Below are 17705 nucleotides of genomic sequence, written 5' to 3'. Positions count from 1 at the left end.
AAGTCTATGCTCCAAAATGCAAGGACACCTGTGTTTGTGAATGAAGCATTACTAAAGCTTAAATCACACATTGAAACTCACAAACTGATAGTGGGAGACTTTCATACCCCACTTTTACCAAAGGATAGTCAAAAACTAAGCAGAGAAATACTGGAGCTAACAGACGTAATAAACTAAATGAAAAGAATACACCTTTTCAACACCACAGGGAACCTTCTCCAAAACTAACCACATACTCGGTCACAAAGCAAGTCTCAAAAGATGCAAGAAAATTGAAATAACCCCTGCGTCTGATGGATTTCATCAATAACAGAAACAACAGAAATCCTACAAAACTGTGGAAACTCTCTTATAAACAACTCTCTACTAAAGGAAAACTGCATCAAGACACAAACGAGGAAATTAAAAACTTTCTAGAACTCAGTGAAAATGAGTACAAAACATTCCCAAATGTATGGAGGACAATGAAAATTGCCAAAGGAGGAAATTTCATAGCATTAAGTGCCTACATTTAAAAAATAGGAGAGATCTAGAAATGTAACAGCACACCTGAAACCTTTAGAATAAAAGAAATAACCAAATCCAAGTGAAATAGATGGCAGAAAATAATCAAGGCTGCAATCCATAAAGGAGAAACAAAGAGAATAATGCAAAGAATCAATGAAACTATGAGTTGTATCTTTGAGAATATAAACAATACAAAAAATTCTGATCCAAAGTAACCTAAACCCACACATAGAATATCAGAATTAACAAAATCAGAAATAAAATGGGAGACATAACAACAGACACCAAGGAAAACCAGAGAATAATTAGATCACTTTTAAAAACTGTACTCCACAAAATTGAAAAATCTAAAAGAAGTGTAAAATTTTCTCCATAGATACCACTTAGCAAAATTAAATAAAGATCAGATAAACAATTTAAATAGACCTATAACTCCCAAGGAAATAAAAGTTATTTAAAGTCTCCCAACCAAAGAAAAGAAAAGCCCAGGGTGAGATGGTTTTTAGCACAGAATATAGCAAGAAGAGCTAATGCCCATACTCCTCAAATTATTTTCACACAATATAAACAAAAGGAACATTGGCAAGTGCATTTTATGAGGCCACCATCACCCTAATATCCAAACCACACAAAGATCCAAAAGAAAGAGAATTACAGACTAATTTTTTATGAACATAGATGCAAAAATACTTTTAAAAATACAAACAAAATCTAAGAACACAACAAAAAGATCATCCATCATGTCCAATAAGGTTCATCCCAGAGATGCATGGTCCATTCTACATATGAAAACTAATCAATGTAATCCACAATATAAACAAAATGACAGTATAAAATAATCACATGATCATTTCATTAGATGCCCCCCTAGAAAAAAAGCCTTTGAAAAAATTCAACACCACTTCATAATGAAAGTTTTGAAGAGAGTAGGGAAATGAGAAATATACCCTAACATAATAAAGGCAATTTACAACAAGCTTATAGCTAATGTCAAATTAAATGGAGAGAAACTCAAAGCAATTCCAGTAAAATCAGGAACAAGATGAGGTTGTCCATACTCTCTATATACATTCAATATAATACTTGAATTTCTAGCTAGAGCAATAGATAACAGATGGAGATTAAGGGGAATACAAATTGGAACGGAAGAAGTCAAAGTATCATTATTCACAGATAATATGATTGTATACATAAGCAACCCAAAAATTCTACAAGAGAACTTCTACAGCTGATACATACCTTCAGCAGCAAAGTGGCTGAATATGACCATAAAATCATATTACCTAAAAAGAAGATATGAGGAAAAGCTTGTGTAGAGTCAGATCCTACTGCTTAGCATTGCTGTTGTCTGAATGTTTGTGTCTCCACAAAGGTCCTATGTTTGAGGCCTCACCAATATGATACATAATAGAAGGAGCTGAGGTCCCATGGGAGGTGATTGTGTCTCCTTTTCAGATGTTATGAATGCTTTCATAGGTTAAGCTCCAGAAAGCAAGCCTACTCTTTCATCCCAAGAAGGCACAGCTAGAGGGTTATTTAACAAATAAAAAGCAGAGTTGCAAAGGATAAAAAACATACCAGTGTCTTCATCATAAACTTCCCAGACCTGAGAGAAATAAATTCCTGAAGATTATCAACCTGTGACTCCTGATTCTTAGAGGCTTTCTGGATATGCTGTGTAAAGTATCTTCCCACTCCTGACTTGCTATTGTTGTTACTCTTTTTCATCTAAGGTATCAGAAGAGATGCTCTACTTACAGGGTTCTCAGATGCTTCAGCTTCTGGAGAACTCCCTGAGGAAGCACCTTCCTGAGTCCTTAAAGGTGAGAGTAGAACATTGTCTAACTGAGGACCACACCTTGCTGTGACTGAGGGAGGATGGAGGTCAAGACTCACTAAGCACTGACATCATGCATTTCTCTTACCCTATGCTTATGCTACCAGAGTAGAAATAAATCTTTTTACTTATTTTAAATATTTGCCCAATATTTAAAAAGCAAATTGCTGCTCCCTCTGATTAAACCCATGTCCCTGTTTACTTCAAAAGGTACTTCACAAATTTGGTGAGAACCAAATAAGAACTTGAAAGTTGGAGATATAGGTCAATAATAGTCTTTATCTAGCCCATGAAAGGCCCTAGTTTTAATTGTCAGTATGGAAAAAAGACTTTTCCTGATTCTTAAATAACAAATCACTGTTTAGTTGAAATCATGTTAGATATTAAGTTATATAGATTCTTACTTATTTAAAATTTGCTTTAGTTGTGTCCCTGACATGGCTTCATCAGGGGAAGGTTTTTTAAAGTATAAAATAAATTAAAATGTGTATAATCAGATTCCTTTTGTAACATATATTATTTCAATGGAATAAGATTTAATGTACAAGAATTACCAGTTTTCTTTTTAAGTATCACATAACTTATTATGGGATTTTCTGTGAACTATGATTTGACCTATAACATTTTCTCAGAAGAGATGAAGTAAAGTTGTCTGTCATAAAACATACAAATGATGCAGAAACCAAATTTTAATAAATTGGTGTGGAACTCACTGCATAATCCCAGGCAGCCCTTGAATTTTCAACCTGACTGCCTCAGCCTGTTAGCTGAGATATCAGACATGTATCACTAAGCCTGACTAAATCTTAGAGGAGAAACAATGGTCCACACATATCAACAGCCAGATGATGCAGATCTAAGAATGGCATAGTGTAGATCTTAAAGCAGCAATCACAAACATGCTCCCAGGAATAGTAAAGAAAGCATTTGCAATGAATGGGAAAACATTCTGGAATGTCTCAGCTTCATAAGATTTGTTCAGTGCATGAAAAGACAGAAATTCATGAAAAAATTCTATTAGATTCTACATCAGGGGAGGTCATGAGTTTACTCATAAATTGCATCATTCTTTACATTTTGTTTTATTAATGTTTAAAAGATATTGTTGTTAGAATAAGCAACTAGACACAAAGAACCATTTTAAAGATTCATTTATTACATCTTTCCAACAAAATTTTGTAATTACATAATAATTCGTAGTGTTCTAGTCAAATATGTTGTAGTCTTTATCTCTTTGTAATGTGATGACATTCCTATTGTTTTGAAATATTTAGGCTTATGGCACTGTCTTCCACATGAATAAGGGAAACCCATTCAAGGTCAAGGCTCTGGTGGACAAGTGGCCTGATTTTAATACTGTTGTTATTCGACCCCAGGAGGAGGTAAGTTGCAATACAAAGTAAATATACCTGTATCTCCACATATGTTGCATTCCTAGCATATGTCTGGCTGTATGCTAGATGCCACAGCCTACTCCCTTCCTAAGAAATAGAAATGAAGTGTAATAGTTTCAACCAATGCACTGCCTGAAGGATAACATATAAAAGTCCATAAAATTACAGAGTGAGCAAGAAAGGAACTACACAAAAGTATAGTAATAACCCAAGGAGAATGTTAACTAAAGGTGCAGATCATACACTTTTATCCTCATCCATGCCTTTATTTTGCTTGGCAGCACTGGCTGATTTCAATTCCAAGCATACTTTATCACTTCATTATTTCTTATATCTTGTTTGTTGGATTTAGAGGCAAGTGGTGGAAAGTCGTATCAATTTAAGATTATGTGGAGACATAAAGCATAGCTTGATCTTTTGTTATAAACATTAAAACATTTTCTGAGGGCTGGAGAGATGGCTCAGTGGTTAAGAGCAGTTGCTGTTCTTGCAGAGGACCAGGATTTAGTTCCAGGCACCCATGTGGTGGCCACCAACTGTCAGTATCCCCAGTTATATGAAATCTGACATCTTCCTCTAATGTCTGAAGGCATTGCACACATGTGTGACACATACGTATATGCAAGCAAAATATTCATGCACATAAAATAAGAATAAGTAATTCTTTATAGAAAAAGACATTTCCTAAGCTAGGTTTGTATTTGTAACAAGTTAGTTCTTAGTTCCATTGTCAACTATTATCTGAGGGCAAAACAAATTTCTTGTCTTAAAAATCATTGAACTTGAAATAATCCAATTGATCTCACTCTATCACAACTTTTCATTGTAATATTGGCTTCCCATTGAGGGGGCCTCTGCCTTTATATCAGTTATCTACAGCAAAGTCAACAAAGGAGGTAGACAAAAAAATGAAGGCCTATAGGTAGTTGATGAAACAGGCAGAGAATTGGAGTTTAGTCATGATTCCAAGTGGAAAAATTTTGCCAACATGAACTTTGAAGTTGTCTTAAATATTGTATAAGGCATAGCAAGAAAATCAATAGTTGGATCTATAATATCATTATGCATTATACAATATATTAGTTAATATTTCATTAAAATTAGAGGAATAAATGTATTCAGATTATAAATTAATGGCTGTCATATTTCTGTAAACATGTGTGTGTGTGTGTGTGTGTGTGTGTGTGTGTGTGTGTGTGCTCATTGTTTGCTTCTGGAGGTTGCCATTTAGTTAATAATAATAAATGACTTTTGAAGGACTGTCTAGTTCATTAGATTTATCATTGGCTCCCTATGTGTATATTCTGATTCTGTTTTCATTATAGACTTTAACACCAGGGCATTCATAGCCCAGAGGAAGGAGTATTCTTTTAGCTAAATATTTTGCTTTTAGTTTGTTATTTTGAGTCTTCTAAATGGATTTTATAATGCTGTGCTTACTCTTGAGTTGGGGTAATGTCTTTCAGGGTGCTTTTACATTGAATTGTGTCATGGCTTTTTCCCTTGATTTCACATTGTAAATAATTACAAGATAAATGCACAAGAAGCATTACTTCTAATATTGTAAAATCTCACAATGTAACTGGATACCAATATAATCAAATACCACAACACCCACACTCTTGTTTATTCTTTCTTTCTAAAACAGGACATGACAGATGACCTTGACCACTACACCAACACTTATCTAATATATTCCAAGGATCCTGTGAACTGTCAGAAGTTCCTTGGCTCATCAGAAGTCATTAACTGGAAACAGCATTTACAGATTCAAAGTAAGAGAACTGGGAAGTGTTGGGGGGCTGTTGTTACACAAGGTGGAAGTCACTGTTCCTTTTGAACAAGTACTTTACATCCCACACAAAATGACAATTATTTTTTTATGGGTAGGAAATTTGGCTCAGCTAGGTGGCTCTGCTGGTCGCAACTAGTTTCACACATATGGGCTCAGTCACCTGGAGGGTTGCAGGTGGGCTAGCAGGAATAGGTTCATCATGATCCCAAGTCTGGTATTTCAGAATAACACTGTGCCAACTCTGAACTACAGGAATGGAAGTAGATTGGGTGACATGTGAATGTCACAGGATCAGGAACAGTAAGTGAAAGTCAACTTCAGTGCATTCTTTGAAACAAGTTTACTAGATCACCCTCTTTCCCATGAGCCTAAACAAGGTTTACCAGCAAACCAAATCCAAGTCATGATGAAGGAAGTCATTTTAGTGAAATAGAAAGAAACTGAGAACCTAATGGTAACAATTTAATGGATCAAGTACATAGAAATTGTCCATTCAATGTCAGTTACCATGCTTCTAACTCATCTTCTTTGTTAGCTATAACTACTCCAAAGTAATCTGGCTTTGTGATACTATCCAAACTTAGATTTAAAAAACATGGAAGGGATATAATCTCTATCATATTAATCCTGTCATGACTCAATACAATACTTGATGATTCTATGTTCATATTTCCTTTGATTCCACTGGACAGCTTTTCCTAAATGCTAAGATAAAAATTGGTATATCATTTGCTTCCTCATTTTCTCCATCAAGGTTCACAGTCAAGCCTGGACAAAGTGATAGAACATCTTGCAGACATTAATTTGGGCAACGTCAAGCATACACAATGCTTTCTCTATATGGTATTTGACACAGCAAAGAAACTGCTTCCTTCTTTGGTGGATTCCAAGAACTTAGTACAGAGCAGTGACAAGCCCAAACCTATGTAAGTGTTTGAGAAGAGATTCTGCACCTTTTACTCTCTTACTAATGACTTACCTCCTGTGTTAGATTTCCAAAGTGGTCACTAAATGCCACCTTAAAACACAGAGCTAAAATCAAAGCACATGTGGTCTATCATTGGCTTGGAGTCTAGGTAAAAATCAAGATTTGATCAGGGCTGTATTGAATTGGAATCCACAGTCCAGAATTCCTTCTGATGTCTTCCAACACCCAGTGCCATTCCAGGATGACCTTGGCTTTGGGATACATTACCTACTCACAGAAACACTTTCACATGACCTTCTTTGTCATCTGTGTCTTTTCCTCTTTTGTTTGTTGTGAGGACACTTATCAACAGATTTGGGACCCACCAAATAATTGGGATGAGTTTATATTGAAGTCCTAAATTTGTATATTCAAAGATTCCTTTTCTAAGCAAGATGATCTGCATAAAGGGCTGGCAAGTTGGCTCCGCAGCTAAAGGTGCTTGCTGGCAACTCTGATTACCTGACTTAAACCCTGCGACCTACCTGATGAAGAAGAGAACCAACTCCAAAAACTTGTTCTCTTATTTTCACACAAGACCATATAACATCCAAATACATAAATGAGTAAATAAATAAATAAATAAATAAATAAGTAAATAAATAAATAAATTTGGTTGTGAGCCTAGCCTTTAACGGCTGATCCATAAGCTAGTAAACAAGGAAGACCCTCAGAGAGACATACATGGTCCCCTAAGAAAGGGAAAGGGTCAAGATTCCCTGAGCAAATTGGGAGCAAGGGAAGGGGTGGAGGGAGCTACAAGAATGAGAAGGGAAGAAGAGGAAGGATGCAGAGGTCATGAGGGAGCAGAAAGTTTGAGCCAGGGGAAGAATAGAAGAAAGGATATGTGATAGGTAGGGTTTTAGTTGGAGGGGGTGGTGGGGGAGGATAGGAGGGAGAAGGTAACTGGGATTGTCATGTAAAATAATCTTGTTTCTAATTCAAATAATAAAAGTATTTCAAAAATAAATAAGTGCAATTAAAATTTCATTGTTTATACCAGTTGAATGTGGGTTACTGATAAACTGCCATGCCCCCACTGCCTCTGCTAGCATTTGCTCTGGTAACTGTACCACAACAAATATTCTGCAGAGTAGCTGTCTAACCACAATAAACGTTAAGTAAGGATCATGTCTCTCTCCCACTCCCAAAATTTCAGTACTTCCTGAAGTACATTTAAATATTTCTGAACTTCACAATCCTCTAGGAGGAATTTTCATCTACTCTCATGCCTTATTTTTTATCTTGTTTATTCCCTCCTAAACTTCTAGTCTTTGTTAAAAAGCATTACAAGTTCATATTAGAAACATGAACTGTCTTGTAGACATGAGCCTAAAATCAGAGGTTGAGTCATTCTTTCAAACAAAGTTCTCTAATGGAGGTAACTAAAGAGCAACAAAGTTGATTCTATAGGCTGAGAAAAGCTAAAATAACACAAAAAAAATTTTCAATGTTATTTCCTATGTAAAATAAGAAATGAAGATAACATTGGAATTTGACAGACTGGTTCACTTCAGGTTACTTCAAGTTAATTATTTTGGTAGGGCTTAAAGCAAAGAGAACCTCATTCATATTCTCTGTTTTGATAGCTCTCTCTTGCTCTCTCCTCTGTCTCTCAGAATGTCAATTAACAATCTATTATTTCTTTGGTGACATGAAGCATCTATGTGAATTATTTCAAGATGTTTCTTGTGTTGAAGCTAAATGCAGAGGTTAATGTACAATGATGCTATGCCATGGCTTTACTACCATTTCTATTTGACCTTCATGAGATCAGGCCTTTATATTATCTCCTCTCTGTCAAAGCATCTCTCTCTTAAGCAGACCAGTCTTTACACTGACAACTTTCCTTGTTATCCAGATCTGCTCACAAGTTGCCTCATCAGAGTCCTAGGGAAAACACCTCAATAAAAGTCACCCCTGCACAGCACTCAGGTTTATTTTACTCAGAGTACTCCTGAGTATTTGAAACTAAGTAATTTATGATACAGACTTGATGTTTGACTCAAGGAAATAAGGAAAACCCTGCATGAGCTCGGATTGTCAGTAGCTGTCATACAGTGGGTTTTAAACAAATTCGTATTCTGTGAATCCTCCCCATAAAACAACGGGAATAATAAAAATATTCTAATAAAAGCATTTTAATAAGTCTCACATTGTTCCCATTTTTGTTTAATGTAATGCTGAGTAGAACCAAAGGCTGGCAGTCACTATGTGATTTGAGGATGTTCAATCTTACAACCCTCTGTGAAGTATTCTACCTGGAAGAATTCTGTTCTCTATGTATACTACACGACAACCTGGAGAGCACTCTTATCTAGAAGCTCCTCAGAAGTTTGTCCTGCTATGAGCTAGAGGACAGCCTACTCTCTTGACAGAAATCAGAATCCAGAATAGTTTGCTCAACACATGGATGACAGAACCTGTAACTGGAGTTGAAGTAGAGTGCTTAGCTCCTCCTCCATAGGCCTTTCCAAAATGACCATTGAAGCCTCCTCACACCACTGCATGTGTCTTCAGAAATCAGGACCCTGTGACACGGTCCAACTTCCTTCCACATCACTGCCCTTGTTTGCATTTGACTTTATCTTTTGTGCACCACAGTGCCTAACCCCCACAAGATACGAAATTCTACGATTCTGAACTGTGGCTTTTCTGCTTGTACATTTGTTTTAGAAAGCTTGCTAATGTCGGCAAAACTGTTTACTTTCTCATAAAATAAGACTGATAATATTTGAACTGACTGAAAGATCATATTTGAGCTCTCTAACTGCAAAGATAATGGTCACAGGCAAATAAACTGGAAATGTTACCTGGAGCGTTTTTTCCTGTTAGGCACTGAATCTGAGCCCCCATCACACTGCCTTGTTACACTACAGGGCAAGTTGCTTTTTAGCCCTGCTCACTAGATGGGGAAATACAAAAGGTGAGAGTAATTACTCAGACTCATGCACACCTTGTTGATAGGAACACAGGTAGTCTAGCTACAGAGAATACAATCTTAGATATTCTACTTTTTGCCTCTTAGGGCAATGTAGGGGTAAGAAATAAAATTGTTCATAGCCTATGTGATTAAGGACTGAACTTTCCTGTTTTTCTCCACAGTAACAAAGAGGTGTTCAAATTCACCTCCCTGGATGTCACCCACGCTGCATTGGTGAACAGCGTCTGGCATTTTGGTGGCAACGAGAGAAGTCAGAAGTTCATTGAGCGCTGTATCCACACCTTCCCCAGCTTCTGTATTGTGGGGCCTGAGGGGATCCCCGTGTCCTGGTGCCTGATGGACCACACTGGAGAACTGAGAATGGGAGGCACCTTGCCTCAGTACCGGCGCCAGGGTCTCATTTACCATATTTCTCACCACCAGATTCACACTCTAGGAAATCTTGACATCCCCCTGTATGTACATGTGGATAAATCTAACTTGACCATGCAGAGAGTAGCCGCCATGCTGGCTCATGTCCGCATGCCCTGTAACTGGAACCAGTGGAACTATGTGCCTCTATAAGGCTGGGAAAGAGTGATGAGGGGACCATGTTTGTAGATGGAGACATGACTGAGTGAACAGAGAGAAGTACCAATTGTCATTAGGTGAGTGGGTGTTTCTAGAATGCAGGGGTACATCATGAACTCTACACAGTTTCTCTGTCCTCCGCATTGCTCATGTATGTAACTCCATTTCCTCTTCACGCAAAAGGTCACCTTCTCCTGTTCCAATTCTGTTAAGACACCTCCTTCTCAGGATCCCTCTAACACAGTGACCCTTAACCTTTCTAATTCTGTGACCCTTTAATACACTTCCTCATGTAGTGGAGACCCACAACAGTAAAATTATTTTGTTGCTACTTCAAAACTGTAATTTTTCTACTGTTATGAATCATAATGTATATTTCTGAGTTTTCTGATGGTCTTAAGTGGCTTTTGTGAAAGGGTCTTTCAACTCCAAAATGAGTCACAATCCACAGGTTGAGAACATCTCTCTAACACATTTAGCTGAATTATATTCTTTTCCATTGTGCTTTGCTGGCTTTTGATCCATGCCCATTAGCCAGTAGGCTTGCTTTGTGCCCTGCCCTGCTACACACACACACACACACACACACACACACACACCTACCTACCTCTTCTGCCTACCTACCTCTTCTGGCTTTCTGTAGTTTTTTTTTTTTTCTTTTATTGGCTGGAGAAGTAGCTTGTCCTCTAAAATGGTTTATTCAAAATCATTCTCCTCCAGGTCACTCCCTCATTGTTATGTAAAAACTACTACACATTCACACATAGATATACAATGTGTGTGGTGTAATTGTAAAATTATTAGGAAAGAAACTAGGGATCACCAAGTGCAGGCCCTAGCAACCAAGCCTGGTAACCTGAGTTGGGTTCCTAGGACCCACATTGTGGAAGGAGAGCACCAATTCCATCAAGTTGTCCTTCAACCACCATAACTATGCTGTGACATGTACACTCACAAATAAACAAATGTGATTTTTAAAAAGGAATAGTTTTGTGTATTTTTCATTGATTCTTTTAAATATTAGTTCCCACACCAGGAAAGAGAAATTAGCATTGTTGGCTGAGTTTTGTTCCTTCATTCTAATATTTATATTTAATGAACCTATTCTTTATTTGTGAAAGCTTAAATGCACTGTAGGGAGAGGAGGCAACAACAACACTCAAATCCGGAAAATGGATGTCTATTATGTAGGAGAGAGGAAGAAGGAGAAGGTGGGTGAGGAATGGGAAGAGAAGAAGACTGGAGTCTGAGGAAAGGGGAGGAGAGAGAGATCTTAGGTTTTAGAAAGACCATCTCTTCAGTTGAGAGGATAAATGTTGTATTTGCAATATTATTGGCTTATTCAAACAAAATTTCCTGAACATGTTGCCAGCAACAACCATCTAAAGCTCCCACAGCAGACAACCCTCTCTCAGGTTCTCCAACCCAGCCCTCAAAGCCTTCAGTTGCTAGTCATGTGTCTCCAAGCAGTTGTTAGAGTTGTTTTCCCCACCTCAAGTTTCCTGGAAATGATAGAATATTTACTCTCTTTTTCTTTTGATTCAATATAGATTATTATTCTTTTTAAATTATTTTTTTATTTAAATTAAAACCAGTCTTATTTTACATACCAATCCCAGTTCCCTTTCCCTCCCTTCCTTCCATTTCCCCTCCCATACCCCCATCCCACCCCACATCCACTCCCATAGGGGATCACCAAAGTCTGTCACATCATTTGGGGCAGGACCTAGGCCCTCCCCTGTGTGTCTAGGCTGAGAGAGTATCCCTCCACAGAGAAAGGGCTCCAAAAGCCCATTCATGCACTAGGGATGAATACTGGTTCCACTGCCAGTGGCCCCATAGACTACCCAAGCCCTACAACTGACACCCACATTCAGGGGCCTGGTTCAGTCTTATGGTGGTTCCTCAGCTGTCAGGTTGGGGCCTTGAGCTCACACTTGCTCAGGTCAGCTGTTTCTGTGGGTTTTTCTCACCATGATCTTGATCCCTTTGCTCATCACTCCTCCCTCTCTACAACTGGATTCCGGGAGTTCAGTTCAGTGCTTAGCTGTGGATCTCTGCTTCTGCTTCCATCAGCTACTAGATGAAGGCTCCATGGTGGCATTTAAGGTAGTCATCAGTCTCATTATAGGGGAAGAGCATAGTAGCCTCTCCACTATTGCTTAGATTCTTATTTGGGGTCATCCTTGTGGATTTCTGGAGATTTCCTTAGTGCCAGGTTTCTAGTTAAGCCCACAAAGGCTCCCTCTATTAAGGTAGCTCTTTCCTTGCTCACCTTATCTGTTCTTCTCCCAACTCGACCCAGATTTCATACCTAAAATCCAAATGATGGCTCACAAACATCTATGACTTCAACTACATGTAGTCTGATGCCCTCTTCTAGGCTGTGCAGATACCTGCATGTGTATTGCACACACACACACACACACACACACACACACACACACACACTATAAACTTAAAGAAATAAAATTTAAATGTAAACATAATCAATTCAGAGAATCTAAAGACAGAGAAGGTCTTCCAAACTTTTTAAATTTTAATTAATTTATTTTACATCCTGACCACAGATGTAAAATCAATTTGCAATCTTAGTTTCTTAAATACTTAAATATACACCAAACTATATTTGTGAACTTTATTTTCACTTTAATTTTAAAAAGTCTCTCTTAGTAATAGAATCATCCAAAATAGCAAATTCTAAATTGCAAATGTAGATCTAGAGAAAGCGTCACCCACTCCCTCACCTTCTTTCCATCTGAACCCCCAATCCACTCCTCCTCATTAGCTCAGAAAGGGGCAGCCCTCTTCTGTGTGTCAGCAAAGCACAAGCAAAGCCTATCAAGCAGCCATAAGACCAACCACCTACCCTTGTATTTATGCTGGGCAAGGCCATACAAAATGAGGAATGGGTTCCCAAGAGCCAGTCAAAGCACACGGGACAGATCCTGCTCTCATTACCAGGAGTCCCACAAATAGATCAAGTTACACAACTGTCTCGTATATGCAGAGAGCTTAGGTCAGTCTTGTGCAGACTCCCTGGCTGTTGGTTCTGACTATGTGAGGTCCCATTAGTCAGACAAGCCATTTCTGTGAGTTTTCCTGATCCCCCTCCCCCTTGGCTCTTGCAATCCCTCCCCTCTCCTCAGGCATACTTCCCAAGGTCTGCCCAATGTTGGGCTGTGGGTCTCTGAATCTGCCTCCATCAGTCTCTGGATGAAGACTTTCCAGTGATAACTGGAGTAGTCACCAATCCGATCACAGAGGATGGCCAGTTCACGCTATGCATTCACTGCTACCAGGAGTCTTTAGAAATCAATACAGTGGTTGCTTAGGAAATTGGGGAAAGATCTACCTCAAGACCCAATGATACCACTCTTGGGCATGTACCCAAAGGATGCTCAATCATATAACAAGGGCATTTGCTCAACTATTTTTATAGCAGCTTTATTTGTTTTTTTTCTTAAAGTGATTTATTTTTCTTTTCTTTTCTCCATTTTGTTATTTATATTAGAAACAAGATTGTTTTACAAGTGAATCACAGTTCCCTTTCTCTCCCCTCCTCCCCTGTCCCCCAGTAACACCCTACCTGTCCCATACCAATTCGGCTCCCCAGGGAGAGTGAGGTCTTCCATGGGGAGTCTTCAGAGTTTGTCATATCCTTTGGGATAGGGCTTAGGCCCTCCCCTTGTGTATCTAGGCTCCCAAAGTCAATTACTATGCTAGGGATAAGTACTGATCTACTACGAGAGGCCCCATAGATTTCCGAGGCCTCCACAATGACATCCACATTTATGGGCTCTGGATCAGTTCCATGCTGATTTCCCAGTGATCAGTTTGGGGGCCAAAAGCTCCCCCTTGTTCAGGTCAGCTGTTCCTGTGGGTTTCACCAGCCTTGTCTTGACCCCTTTGCTCATCACTCCGCCTTCTCTGCAACTGGATTCCAGTTCAGTTCAGTGTTTAGCTGTGGCTGCCTGCTTCTACTTCCATCTTGCCTAGCAGCTTTGTTTGTAATAGCTAGTAGAACCAGGAAACATACTAGATGCCTCATAACCAAAGAATGGATAAAGAAAACATGGTACATTTTCTCAGCTGTCAAAAACATTAACATGAGGAAATTTGAAGGCAAATGGATGGAACTAGAAAAAAGTCATCCTGCGTGAGGGAACCCAGACCCAGAAAGACAAACATCATATGTACTCACTCAAAAGTGGATATTAGCTCTAAAATAAAGGATAACCAACCTACAATCCACAGCCCCAAATAGGCTAAGTATGAGGGCTCAAGGGTACACACATAGATTTACCTGAGGAAGGAAAATAGAGGAGATCTCTTGGGTAAGCTAGGGGGAGGTGGGGATGGGAACGTAAGGGATCAGGTGGGGGAAGGCAGAATGGGCAAGTACTGAGAGAGATGACTAGAAAATAGGGCTCTACAGGGTTGGGTAGAAGCCTGATGCAAGGGAAATACCCATGAGTCTACAATGATGCCTCATCTTAGACTCTTCCAAACTTTTATAAATATCTAGAAATAACATAAAGTTAAAAGTCTAAATCAGTTACCTCATTGTACATTACTAGTTAAATCTGAGAGAATCACCTTCTTTTTTACTATTCTTTTTTTATATTAGTTCAAATTAGGAACAAGCTTGTTTCACAAGTCAATCCCTTCTTCCTCTCCCTCCCTTTTCCCCTACCCCTTCCCCCATGCCCTCAACCTACATCCCACCCCATCCACCCTCCACTCCCCAGGCAGGGTAGGGCCCCTGAGGCCCCTGACAGGGGCTCCCCAAATTCCACCACATCATCCTGGGCCGTACCTAGGCCCTCCCCCATGTGTCCAGGCCGAGAGTGCATCCCTTCATGTGGGATGGGCTCTCAAAATCCCTTCTTACACCAGGGAAAAATACTAATCCACTACCAGGGGGCCCCTGGAGTGCAGAGGCCTCCTCATGACATCCATGTTCAGGGGTCTGGATCAGTCCTGTACTGGCCTCCCAAACAGCAGTCTGGGGTCCATGTGCTGCCCCTTGTACAGGCCAGCTGTTTCATGGGTTTCACCAGCCTGGTATCGGCCCATTTGATCTTCATTCCTCCCTCTCAGCAACTAAGTTCCAAAGTTCAGTTCAGTGTATATCTGTGGGTGTCTGCCTCTGCTTCCATCAGCCACTGGATGAGGGCTCTAGGATGGCATAAAAGGTAGTCATCAGTCTCATTATAGGGGAAGGGAATTTAGGTTCTCCTCTCCACAATTGCCTAGATTGTCAGTTCGTGTCATCCAGTAGGTCTCTGGAAATCTCCCTAGTACCAGATCTCTCCTTGGACCTATAATGGCTCACTCTAATATGGTATCTCTCCTCCTGCTCTCCTCTATTCTTCCCCCAACTCAATATTTCTGCTCCTCCATTTCCTCCTCTCCTCTCCTCTTCTCCTCCTCTCATTCTGACAGCTCCCTCTCCCCTACCCTCATGCTCCCAATTAGCTCAGGAGTTCCTGCCCCTTCCAATTTGTTGGGTCCATGCATTTTTTCCTTGGAGTCCTTGTTTCCTATTTTCATTGGTGAAGAGGATTGTAGGCTGGTAATCCTTTGCTCTATATCTAAAATTCATATATCAGTGAGTACATACCATGTTTGTCTTTTTGTGACTGGGTTACCTCACTCAGGATGGTTTCTTCTAGTCCCATCCATTTGCCTGCGAATTTCAAGATTCCATTGCTTTTTTCTGCTGAGTAGTACTCCATTGTATAATGTACCACATTTTCTCTATCCATTCTTTAGTTGAGGGGCATCTAGGTTGCTTCCAGGTTCTGGCTATTACAAACAATGCTGCTATGAACATGGTTGAACATATGTCCTTCTTGTATGAGCGTGCATTATTTGGGTATATACCCAAGAGAAGAATTGCTGGATCTTGAGGTATACTGATTCCCATTTTTCTGAGAAACTGCCATACTGATTTCCAAAGTGGTCTTACAAGTTTGCACTCCCACCAGCAATGGAGGAGTGTTCCTTTTTCTCCACATTCTCTCCAACATCGATTGTCATTTGTGATTTTGACTTTAGCCATTCTGACAGGTGTGAGGTGGTATCTCAGAGTTGTTTTGAGTTGCATTTCTCTGATGGGCAAGGATTTTGAGCACTTTCTTAAGTGTCTTTCAGCCATTTCCGATTCCTCTGTTGAGAACTCTCTAGTTCTGCACCCCACTTTTTAATTTCATTGTTTGATGTTTTGGTGGCTAGCTTCTTGAGTTCATTGTATATTTTGGAAATCATCCCTCTGTCAGATGTGGAGTTGGTGAAGATCTTTTCCCATTCTGTGGGCTGTCATTTTGTCTTGCTGACTGTGTCCTTTTCCTTGCAGAAGCTTCTCAGTTTCAGGAGATCCCATTTACTAATTGCAGATCTCAATGTCTGTGCTACTGGTGTAATGTTCAAGAAGTGGTCTCCTGTGCCAATTCGTTCAAGGGTATCTCCCACTTTCTCTTCTGCCCTTTTTGAGAACTGAGAAATGTTTATAGCAACATACAGGGCATCAGGGGTGAATGTGTGTTGAAGTCTGAAGTCTAAATCAGATACCTCATTGTACATTACTAGTTAAATCTGAGAGAATTAACTTCTAATAGTACAAATTACACCACAAGTTATAGACATATAGAACATCAAACATGCTGAACTTCCTTTATTAGAAAAATTTTACCATATATATTGATCCTTTAAATATATATTAGTTCTATTTTAATATATTTTTATTAATTCTTTGAGTATTTCATATAAGGGTATTTTAATCATATTCACCACTACTTTACCCTGTATCAGCTTCTGGATCTTCTCTTTTCTGTCTCACTCTCCTCAACTTCATATCTTCTTTTACCCTTTTAAAAATAAGTTACCAAGTCAAATTTGTGATGACCATATCCTCATAGGTGTGGGGCCATCCACTGGAGTATGGTCAAAACTAGATGTCCCTCCCCTAACTGTTAATGGATCCTCAGTTTAAAATGGAGGCTTGCAAATCCTTTCCTGTCCCCATGCTACAATGCTGACTGGTTTGATCTTACAAAGGTCTTGTCATGGCTGCTGTGAGTTCAAGAGAGCAGTTTATTTGTCATGTCCTGAAGATGCTGTTTTACTCCAGTATTTCCTGTTCTAACTACTTTTCCCTACATTCTGTGATTGCTTCTGGGTCTTTGTGTTGGGGGCATACTATAGATGTCCCATCTGTCTCTAGGCAGTAACTTTATTCTCTGCAGTTTGAATTGTTATGAACTGCTGCATTAACCATTGTTCAATGCACAAAGAAACTTCTCTGATAAGATCTGAGAGCTGTACTGATTCTATGTTTCATAAGAGACAAAGAAAGCATATTTGAGATAGATATTACCATCACCTGTTAGTTATCATGCTCTTGATATTAGATGTATAAAAAACAGACAAGACTTGAACTTGTAATTTTCAAAATACATAATTTTTATTTTCATTTGACTTTGTCTTACTTACTTTTCTATTGCTGTGATATTTCTTGCACCATAACCAAGGCAACTTATAATTGGCTTAGAGTTTTAGAGGGTTAGAGTTCATGATGGCAAAGCAAAGGCATAGAAGCAGAATAGCTAGAACAACAGCAGAAAGCTCATATCATTTTCTACAAATAGGAGGCATAGAGGAAGAAACACACTGGGAATGGCAGGTGT

At 39.1% G+C, this 17705-nt stretch overlaps 1 protein-coding gene across 1 annotated transcript; it reads left to right on the top strand.

Annotated features, from left to right (window-relative positions):
• The first annotated feature begins 2252 nt into the window (after positions 1-2252).
• Positions 2253-10008, top strand: LOC100774147 (glycine N-acyltransferase-like protein Keg1). Its single transcript, XM_035441471.1, has 5 exons — positions 2253-2330; positions 3619-3726; positions 5387-5513; positions 6288-6459; positions 9606-10008. The coding sequence occupies exons 1-5, from the start codon at positions 2253-2255 to the stop codon at positions 10006-10008; spliced, it is 888 nt and encodes a 295-aa protein (XP_035297362.1).
• Positions 10009-17705: the final 7697 nt, after the last annotated feature.

Source organism: Cricetulus griseus, chromosome 3 (genome assembly GCF_003668045.3).
Source record: "Cricetulus griseus strain 17A/GY chromosome 3, alternate assembly CriGri-PICRH-1.0, whole genome shotgun sequence".
Taxonomy (NCBI): Eukaryota; Metazoa; Chordata; class Mammalia; order Rodentia; family Cricetidae; genus Cricetulus; species Cricetulus griseus.
Note: the sequence above shows the minus strand (reverse complement) of the source record. Positions and strands in the feature narration are given on the sequence as shown.